At 46.0% G+C, this 10160-nt stretch overlaps 3 protein-coding genes across 9 annotated transcripts in view; 1 reads left to right on the top strand and 2 right to left on the bottom strand.

Moving 5' to 3' along the window:
• Positions 1-1057: 1057 nt before the first annotated feature.
• On the bottom strand, positions 1058-6338 carry LOC121598394 (neuronal membrane glycoprotein M6-a). 2 transcript variants are annotated; one of them, XM_041925175.1, is made up of 4 exons: positions 6029-6338; positions 4644-4970; positions 2857-3327; positions 1058-2781 (listed from the first exon to the last, which is right to left on the bottom strand). In XM_041925175.1, exons 1-4 carry the CDS (start codon positions 6030-6032, stop codon positions 2504-2506), a joined length of 1080 nt encoding a protein of 359 aa, XP_041781109.1. In that variant the 5' UTR covers positions 6033-6338; the 3' UTR covers positions 1058-2503. The 2 variants fall into 2 exon arrangements, with proteins under 2 accessions (XP_041781109.1, XP_041781110.1); XM_041925176.1 differs by lacking the exon at positions 4644-4970.
• LOC121598395 lies at positions 5117-7866 on the top strand. Its single transcript, XM_041925178.1, has 3 exons — positions 5117-5394; positions 6567-7513; positions 7590-7866. Exons 2-3 carry the CDS (start codon positions 6584-6586, stop codon positions 7722-7724), a joined length of 1065 nt encoding a protein of 354 aa, XP_041781112.1. The 5' UTR covers positions 5117-5394; positions 6567-6583; the 3' UTR covers positions 7725-7866.
• A 21-nt stretch (positions 7867-7887) lies between these two features.
• Positions 7888-10160, bottom strand: part of LOC121598392 — a 54119-nt gene continuing 51846 nt past the window's right edge. For all 6 annotated transcript variants that reach the window (XM_041925169.1, XM_041925171.1, XM_041925172.1 and 3 more), the window contains exons 5-6: positions 8743-8961; positions 7888-8666 (exon numbers count right to left, since the gene is read on the bottom strand). In XM_041925169.1, the coding sequence (XP_041781103.1) occupies positions 8295-8666; positions 8743-8961 (591 nt within the window). In that variant the 3' untranslated portion in view covers positions 7888-8294. The remainder of the gene's footprint in view (positions 8667-8742; positions 8962-10160) is intronic.

Here is a 10160-nt window from a genome sequence, read left to right as displayed (position 1 = left end):
TAAAAATACAATTTTTATTCGACTGTATAAAACCATTAAACATAAAGGTGGCATGAATAAGGGGGAGGAAACGTGATCTTCCATCTACCAAAACCAAAAATCAAATGCTGTAATTTTTTACACGATTATGCTGTTGTTGTTCTTTCTCCATTATAGTTCTTATTGTAATCGAAACGAAACGGGGTACATTATTTTGTTCCAAATTTGAAAAATAAAAATTAAACCTTCCTTAACATTACTGCCAATAAATGTGGGGCGCCTTCTAACTCAACTGCTACATTGAACATTTCTTACTCACTATCAATAATAGAATGGTGTGAAGATGTTTTGAATTTTTGAAATTCAATCGTTTGTTTTTTTTTTAATCATATAAAAACTGTTTCAATGTTTACTTCTAAAACGACAAGGTAAGGAATGGGAAACAAAATGGCCCAAAATGGGCCTGGAAAGCGTAGCTAGATAGACGAAAGACAGACAAACAGACAGACAGATAGGGAATGAATACGTTGTGGAAAATGTTGTTTGGATTACATGAACGACGATTAAATACTGAATGAATACTGTAGCGCTGGAGGAACACTTACGAATTACAGTTGAAAAGGTGATTGTTCACAAGCATATATTCAAAAGGGGGGTTTGGCGCTGGACAAAAGTCCCGATCGTCGATCGATCGAGGAAGAGAATTGGAATGCGTATAAGTATAAGCTTTGTTGTAAATATTGGAATGCACACACGTGGCTAAATAAGCGTGATTTGTTTGGGATAAACATGTCACCGGCACACTATAATACAGCGGATGGTTGGCGGAACAAGCGAATTGTGATTAAAAAATAAAATAAAACGTCTGCTTAATCTACATTGGAGCTGTTAGAATACAGGTGATGGCGATAAAGGGGGGAAAAGCTACAAAAATGGAATTAAATCCACATTTCTGTATTTCCCCGCTCTTCGCTCTACTCTCCTACAGCTTGTTTTCCTTTAGGGTGTACGTTTGAGTCTTTTTATATGTTCAATTAACGGCCTTAATTCCTTCTGTTGTGTTTTCTAATTCTGTTTTCCACCGTTCTTATGAAACCACCGTGTTTTATCGTTCGATTCGAGGAGATCACGCAAGCGACCCGAAAACGGTACTCGCCTGCCATTGTGGGAGAACGGGGGGAATGTTATTTGTGTATAAAAAATAAGATTACCGTGCACTCTAAACACTCCATTCTACGCCCTAATATTGTGGGACTCGAGCTGGACTTTGCTGTGCCGTGTTATTGCCCTTTCCTTTAACATTACTTTCAATCGATATAAAAAATATATATCCTTTCTCGTTCTTTCCCTAAGGCGCCTTCGCCAGGTTTTGTCTCACATTGCTTCACCTTTGTGCGTCGTTATGTCGGGGTTTTTTTTGGTGAGTTTTATCTCGCAATTATTGTTGTAACCATATTCTTCTACCTTCTGCTCTCTCTCTAAGGTTATCACACTGGAATGTAGATTATTTTGTCTTTTTTGTCTTGCTCTTCAGAGGTAAAGCTGTGTTTAGTGTGTGTTCTAAGTTTGCTTTAACGCTCTAGAAATTGTGCCTTTTTTTCCTTCAGTTTTAATCAACTCTAGTAATGCCATAGTTTCATTGTTCAAGCACTTCACCAGTTTCCTTCTAATCGATATGTCTCTTCTAACCATTCCCATTCTTCAATTCTGTGCGTACAGTTTATATGTGAATTACATCAAACGAGCAAAATGCCAACATTGAGCATACACTCTTGGGCACAAAACTGTTGGCAGTGCATTGTTATGTGCATCGTTTTGTTGTGTGTTGCTTATTGTTACCTCGTCAGACTTTTCGGGGAGGGGGTTGTTAGAGTTCGTTTTGCTTGCTTGTGCATCGTGTTAATCGTGGAATCGTGTCGCTGGCACTTAACGCTACGCTGTACTATTACTACGCTCCATGCCAGGAGTATCTATACTGGGCAAATCGACGGGCAAGGGCCTATGTTTAAATCTTCTACTGCGCTGAACAAAAAAAAAACAAGCGATAGCGATACGGTCAAACGAGAAAAGGAAATAGCATTTGGAAACTTGAAGCGCCTTGCATTGCGCTGGACGGAATGTGGAAAGTAAGTCAAGTAAGTTGGACAACGCACCACAGCAATCTTTCTAATAAAAAAAGCGATCTGTGTGCAGTGTCTTGAGCTGTCCGAGGAAGAATCTCCTAAATCGAAGCATCCACACAGTGGTCAATCAAATTTCGATTAGTGCGCTCGAACGCAGTGTTGCCGAGACGCAAAACTTAACATTAACAGGGAAAGCAGGGAAATTATCAAATTTCTAATGGTTCGTCACGAGTGCCAACTAACGCAGGAGGAGCAAAAGGATGGAAGCGCGTGCTCAAACCGGACCAAATTTAAACGTAAGCCGCTCGTACAGCCGCACCATATCCGGTGGCCTTGCGATGATGATGGTTTTGGGCCCACCCTCAGGTGCTGTGCTCAATGTAGATCTCCTGGGCCGTATCCTAGAACCGGTCCTTCGACGCCGCACTGTACTCCATCTCGGTCAGGTTCTGGATCTCCTGCAGCTCCTGGAACTTTTCGTGGTCGCGTATGTGCGCGTAGTTCGCCGCCAGACACATCAGATAGTGCACGAAGCTGAGAATGATCAGCAGACAGGAGACGGTGGCGAGGATGAACATGATTTCACACTTTTCCACCCCATCCTTGCAGAACGCTTTCACCTTCGCCGGTTCGCAGATTTTCATATCCTCCTGCTTGACGCCATCGGGGAACATAAAGTCTAAAATGTGGAGGAAAACAGAAAGGAATGAATTAAAGAGCGATTCGGTGCATTTTTTTGCTTTTTGCCACTTACAGAACTGCGTCAGATCGATGCAATCCCGATGCGTCTGTACGTTCGTGTTGGCGCACATGTTCCAGAACACGGTAAACACGAACGTGACGATCGACAGGAAGCAAAGGATCAGTATCCACGCAATGTTGAGCACGTACGAAATGGCCATAAAGACGGCACACGAGATGCGGCCGCCGACACGCGAGCCCCACGCCCGGTACACCTTATGCCGGGTGGCACCGGTCGCCAGGAAGCCCACGAACAGGATCATCAGCCCGAGCGCAGCCATCGACGCACCGATCACGACGAAGATGATCTGTACCGCTTCGATCCACGGCAGGCGCAGATGAAACACCTGATCGAGCATGATGATCGCGAGCGAGGTACCGCGGAACATGGTGCCGCAAAACACGCCGACTCCGATAAGGCACATGACCGTCGCGATCAGTGTCGCGTACGGTATTCGCGTTACGCATGACTTGCAGCAGCCGCCTGTGTAGGGTGGAACGCAAAACGCAGAGCGAATTAGCAAACGTGTTTTGGTTTGTGCAATGGAAACGGTTGCTGGTGGGATGGAGTATGTTTTTAGGTGCGTGTTAATTATTTACTCTGAAAACGGACAAATGAAACATACAACGCAAAACAAATAAATGACAACTTGACACTAATTACCTACAAAATGAAAAGTATTAATAAAGACGTCACGAGCGATCGAAATTAGATTTTTCACATATATGCAGTCTTGTTTGCTCTTTGTCTCGTTCTAATTCGCTAATAATTAGAATAAATGAATCAATTTAACAATTTCGCCTCCGGGCGACTGATAAAGAAAGATTGTTTGTACAATTAGCCATATCAGCAGCACATTGTATCAGTTATCAACCAAATATATCTTTTAAAAAGTGTACATTTTCCATTGAATGGCACTTATGACAGTAAACTATGTTAAACCATCATTGCCACCAACACGTGTGAGAAAATGTATAGCAAGAAATACGGCCGTTAATCGATTTCATGCACCACCGCCGAATTCAACCCGCCCTGCTTCGACTGATACAAACGAAACACGTGTTGGTACCGTTTTTCGGTTTGCAGAAAGCAATGGTCGGGTACGGTGCACCGGCGTGAGGTAAATAAATGTATGCGCTCCGCCCTGTTTAGCACGCAAGCGTTAATCGTTTGCGGCTGTACGGAGACAGGCATTCGAGGCGATTTTATCTTTGTTATGATTTCGGTCACCGCATGGACTCGATGACAAATGCTGCATGTTTATCGTGCTTTCGTGCGGTTGCTCGTACGTAAACGCTCTTTCAAATGAGGCTGTGCGTTATGATGGCCCGTGATGCTTCCCAAACATAAATTATGTATCGAACGATGGCTTTGAAATGAATGATAATAAGCGGCTCATTTATCACATAAGCTGTTGCTGTTGCGGTGCGGCCTAAAATATATGAGAACATGAATTACTCCAACAAAGAAGCGATGATACATGAGTGGCTGATTGAACACAAAACGGACGGGACACACACATATAATTGATGTTCTGATGCTCCAATGTAAATGATGAAATGGAGATTGTTCTCCTCTAATTGTCCTCTTCCCACATAAACCACACAGAGTTCCACGAAATGATCGGGGTGCATCGGTGCTGGTTGCAGATGGACGAGTGCACACACGACACAGATGAATCATCTGTGCCGCCCGGTTGGCGAGACGCCCCGTCCGCACAACAGCGAGTGCGCGGAGGAGAAGAAGCATTTGCGAGCGTATACGAAGCGACATCACCCCCAATCCGGGGGAGTAAATACCTTTCCGCGGTGGTTTGCCGTGCAGGGTCGTTTCCGAGTATCGATCCACCGATAAGTTGGACCGATAAGGTATGCTTCGGCGCTGCAGGGCTCCCTGTTGCTGCTGCGGCAGCGTGTTGTAGGCACGTGTTAGCGCCCCGTCGTCATCGAAGTTGGTCTCGAGCAGAAAATCGTCCCGTATCTGGCCGGTCGGCGTTCGGTTGCGATTGCTGGTCATGTTGTTGCTGCTGGCTGCGGGTAGGTCAGGTTGCGTCGTGGTGGGATGCTTCCGGTCCGAGTAGGCGGCGGTACGGGCTGTCAACCGCCCGCTAACGGTTTGAACTGTAACTGCACACGTGTGTGTTGTGCGTACGTGAAGGGGTTGATGATTCACACGACAGAGAGACAGACACGGTCAGGATGGGTATTGCTTTAGATATTTTTGTTTCCAAAATTTCTAACACACACACACATGCACCGCAATCTTGTTGTAATCAAAACGGTACACAAATGGAACGGTTCTAGCGTCTCATCTCCCGCGCTCTCTCTCTCTTTCTCCTTTACACTACTTCTTCATCCAGCTTCAGAGCCAACTGCGACCTACTTTTATGGAGCCTCTTTTGGGGGTTACACACGGGTTACGTAGTCACTTGTTTCTCGTCGGAACCATTAACAGTCGAATTAAACCGCTTAACGTAACCAGTCTGTTTCCGGTGACCTTTGCGGCCCCGCGGAGAGCACAACGTTTGTCGCCACACTAATTGAGCTGGAGGTACGTTAATTATCACACGCACACGCGCCACACACTTGTGGAACGTTGCTCGCCGTCGCTTTGAATACTACACCGCACAACTGTGATGCTCTGGATCAACCAACAACATTCCAACCGCTGCTTCGCTTTGCAACCCGTTCATAGAAAAAATAAGGGTGGGGGATGATGATGATGATGTTGAACACACTCACACTAGCGCAACTTCTAAACACTCTCAACAAGTGGGGAGTTTCCTAATCGTATTGAAACGCGATTGAATGGGGCTGTTTTTTTAAAGGGGCAGCGAATGCAAACTTTAATTAACTGCACTTCATTTGTTTTTGAATTGTTACTTTTTTGCTGTTGATTAAAAGCACGTCCATTCAACGCTCTGCCCTGCAGGTGAATAAGCGAAACCCCACCTTAACCGATGCGTCGTGTCTGCTGCACCCACTGTAGTAGTATTGGTGAGACACCCCAACCGTTTCTTTGTGGGGTAATACCTGTACCAACCATCGTGTCGAAGCCCTACGTCGAATCGCTTTATCTTATCTTACCAGATACGAGCGGATAAGGAAATTCGCTCGACATTTCCTAAAAGTCGTCCCGTCACAGACAGGTGCAAACTAAAGGCAACACTACACACGATACCTACCCATGGTGCGTTCGCTCCTTCGGAATGTGTTGTCTCAAAGTGGGTGGGGAAACACGGGCACTACACCCCTTTCTTTCTCTGGCCGTACGGGGAGATGCCTTTCACTCCCACGACGAGACGAACAAAAACGGGAACTGATGAGCCTCCCGTACGGGTAAAACGTTTCACTACACCACACCTTCACTGACTGGTTGGTAGGAAAGCAGATAGAGAATAGTTTTGGGTGGTTTTTATTCGTAAAACATAATTATAAACAACAGAAAGGCAGAGCACAAAATCGCACGTAAACAATTTATGTTTTCTTTCTTTTTTTTTTGCTGCTGAACGCCAAGGTGGTTTGACAGTTGGAGGCTTTCTCTTTATGTCGATCGGAACTGTCAAACGATCGACGTTAATTTTTCTTTTTCTTTTTAAAAGTATTGTAATTTTATTTAAAAAATCTATTTGACGAAGACACATTCAATTTAATTTTGATTTTTTCATTTCATAAATTTACAAAAATAATAACCTGTGTGTTTGTTTCATTACCGACAAATAGTCGACATTGGTGTCGACATGTGGGCTCATTTCACGCACACCGATTTTGACAGACGTGCGAGCGATTCCAATTCGAAAACGGCATCATTTGTGCAACGAACACAACAGCTTGCACTGTTTTCTCAGCTCTATTTTACATGCCGTTGTGGTTTTAGTTACATTTTACTCGTGCGTTCTGATAAAAACAGAATGAATCCGGCCGACTTCGATATAGTGGCAAAGCACGTGTACACCAATGTGGATAGAATCAATCGCTACCTCGGCCAGGCAAAGATAGGCTCCAAATTCCTTCCGAACGGAACCACCCCGGACCCCACCGATGACCTGCCGGGTGCTTTGCTAGCTCTCTCGAAGGAAGAAACTGCCGAACAGGTCAAAACGGCCAACGGATTCGATCCACTGGAACGCCCGAATGAGGATGAAATCGACACACTCTTCGATGCGATCCGATCGCGTCCTTCATCCGGCACCAACAGCAGCACCACCACCAACAACAACAACAACAACAACGCCAAGGTTCAGCGACAAGGATCGTGCAAGAAAGCGACAGGCGCCGCACCCCTGCAACAATCACGAATCCTTAACGAAACCAATCTCATAGCCAACACAACGACCAACGCGAACGGCTCCTGCTCCGATCTGACTGGGTTGATCAACAAAACGGCCAAACAGCCACCGATCGCCGTGGAAGCACTTGTAGAAAAACTCCGCCAGGCGATCGATCTGCTCGGCACGATCGAAAACTCCGAAATAACGACGGTCGATCTGGCACAGATCCGTAACCAGTTTCGGCGCGAATGGTCCAGCAGCGTGAAGGCTTGCCGCAACGTGGACTCCTGGGTGGAGGATTTTAAACGGCAGTCGGAAGGCAGCCACGGTTCGGCAACGGTTAAGAAGGAACCACTCATTACCAGCGAGCTGGTGAAATCGATGAAACAACTACAAACGGTACGGCATTGGCTCGTGTGTGGAGTATTCGAATATCTATTAATACTTTCTTTGCTTTGCTTTGTGTTTTTTTTAGAAACTGCACTACGCGTTATCGGTACGAAAGGCGGAAGTTCTGCCCGACCTGACGAAAACGCTCAGCAAGGAAGTGTTCCCGCTGTCCGAGTATCTCGACATGATTGACGAAACCATCCGACAGAAGCAGCTGTAAAAACATACACGGAACGCTCCGGTGCTGATATTGTAGTCAAAGTATTCTAAGATTAAGGTATGTTTAATGTCGTATGAAGCCGATTCCTTTACCAGATAGCTTAGCTGAGGAGAGAAACACGGACACAGTTTAAATGTAAATAGATATATATTTTTTCCTGTCAAGTACGCACGTAAAACAGCAAATAAATTGATTAGAAAGGTTACCCCTAGCACTGTGACTGTTGTTCCCACCCGTCCTCTAGACAACGATTTGGTTTTGTTGGTGAATCTGCTGGTTCTGCTGGTTGCGACTTCACATTTGAATTTTCTTTTTTTTTCAATTTATTTTTCCTGCTTTTTTGATATTGAAGCCTTTGGTATTTGGTAAAAAAATATTAAATATTTCATTGTATTGCGCCACAGAGCAGCACGAGAGCAAATCGGGTTTAGTGTTTTCGATTCCTAGCCACATTTTACACCAAAAAAAAAAAGACGTTAGTACATTCTCACGCTGCTGCTCTGCCATGTTTGGTGCAAATTTCTTCACTCTCTGTACAGTTTACACGTGCGGTGGCGGTTTCCGCTTTTTTCATTCATCATTGCACGTGATGGTGTTGGTGGGCGAACCGGTCGTGGACGGTGGTGCCGTCCCGGTGCCGGAATCGGTCGGCGATGGCGTCTCCAGCTTGCGGCGATTGTTCCGGCGCCCGATCAGTATCACCACCTCGCCCGTCTTGATCGCCTTGAACACGTTGATCGCCTCCTGGTGCGAGAGGCCCTGGAATGCTTTCCCGTTCACCGACAGGATCTCGTCGCCGGCCTGCAGCGTACCCTTCTCGGCCGCCTGCCCGTTCGGATAGATCGTCTTCACGTAGATGCCCATCGAGCCCTTGGGCGAGTCCTTACCGCCGACAATGGAAAATCCGAGCGCTTTTGCTCCGTTGCCTTTCGAAAAGCGAGCCTACAATGAAGGAAAAGAGAGTGTCGAGTGTGAGTTGAGTATGTAGTTGGAAGAGCTTTGAAAGAGCTACGCTTACCTGTCGGATGGTAAATGCGTTCGGACCGTGGCGTGGAAGGGTGCAGAATTTGCTCTCCTCGATGCTATCCGCGTCGTCCTCGTCGTCCTCGTCATCTGCCGCCGTGCGATGGTTCAGATGATGGCGCAGCTGATGGTCCGAGCCGAGCTTGCTGCCGTCCGCGAACGTGATGCCACCGTTCGATTTCGAGTGCCCGTGACCCAAGCTGGATTCGGAAATCTGTCCAAAAAGAAACAAAAATTAGATTACAATCACATTTCGACACGATCACGATGACGAAACCACTGTTGAAAGACAAATTGGGAAATGAGATCAATTAATCTATTAAAGCCCACATCTACTAAGCCGAACCGAAAAGTTCCAGCAAGTCACCAAGTGTCGCAATCGCCGTTCTACTGTTAATCGATCAACAAAACCGGTCTGCAGCCTTCCCACCTTTTCTTTCTAACGCCCATTCTGCCACATTAATAACGCATAAATATTTCCTTTATCGCACACACACACATACACTCTCCCCTTCTTCCTGGCTTCAGCGCTTTCCACGTGGGTTTTCCTATTTCAGCGGGAGGGTGGGTCATAAAATGCATAACACACGGGGCCCGCCTCAAACAACAAACCCCGGGTGATCAACAACCGATCACGTTTTACGCGCGCATTGTTTCTTCGCGCAAGCGCGCGGAAACTTTTTATTGGACTGGCCAATTGAAAGGATATATAAAGGCGAAGAAACCTTTGGGCGAGCGTTATATGATACAAAATTAGATAGCTCATAAATTTCTCCCAACCTCTCCCTTTTTTTGTTTTTCGGTGTGCAGACACTCAACAGGAAAGACAAAGCAATCGGCAATACTGAACCGGTGCGCAACCGGTATCGAGGGGGGACACGCGGAGAGGGCGATGACTACATTACTCAGCGACTGTGCCGTGTGCCAATGAGTGGACAACGGTTAGCAGGAATGGTTAGAATTATGCGTCCCGTTAGATGTTTCATGCTTTTATTAATGCAAGGCGCTACCGCGTGTGCCCGCTACGGTTGGGAGAAGCATGAAGCTCCAAAAATGGGTTTGAATGGCATTTCAAAGTTGTAGCATTAATGCGTCATCATGCGCGCGCCATCGAGCTCGAGTTCGAGTTCTCCGGGCATATGCTCTCCAATAAACATTCGAGTTGAAAGAATGAGTCCAAACTGAAGAGGCATTAGCTGGATCAATGGATCGTATTGTTTCTTCAGACCATCGGCGCGATCGGATTACTAGGTCAGATAAAAGCCCTAAAGGTTAGAGACAGCGTCTTGAGATGCCTCAACTCTCAACTGTCCGAGAAGATCTCAGCTGCATCGCAGCAATAGCTAAGAGACAGATGATGTGCCGTTGAAAGCGCATAATGACTGCATATCTCTCCAGCAAGACCAGAGAAAA

Source organism: Anopheles merus, chromosome 3L, assembly GCF_017562075.2.
Source record: "Anopheles merus strain MAF chromosome 3L, AmerM5.1, whole genome shotgun sequence".
Lineage (NCBI taxonomy): Eukaryota > Metazoa > Arthropoda > Insecta > Diptera > Culicidae > Anopheles > Anopheles merus.
Note: the sequence above shows the minus strand (reverse complement) of the source record. Positions and strands in the feature narration are given on the sequence as shown.

Coding starts and splice junctions, on each gene's coding strand:
- LOC121598395 (XM_041925178.1), top strand. CDS start 6,584: ATGTGGGCTCATTTCACGCACACCGATTTTGACAGACGTGCGAGCGAT. Junction 7,514..7,589: donor CGATGAAACAACTACAAACG/GTACGGCATTGG, acceptor TGTTTTTTTTAG/AAACTGCACTACGCGTTATC.
- LOC121598394 (XM_041925175.1), bottom strand. Junction 3,328..4,643: donor CGGCAAACCACCGCGGAAAG/GTATTTACTCCC, acceptor CACCCTACACAG/GCGGCTGCTGCAAGTCATGC. Junction 2,782..2,856: donor CATCGATCTGACGCAGTTCT/GTAAGTGGCAAA, acceptor TCCACATTTTAG/ACTTTATGTTCCCCGATGGC.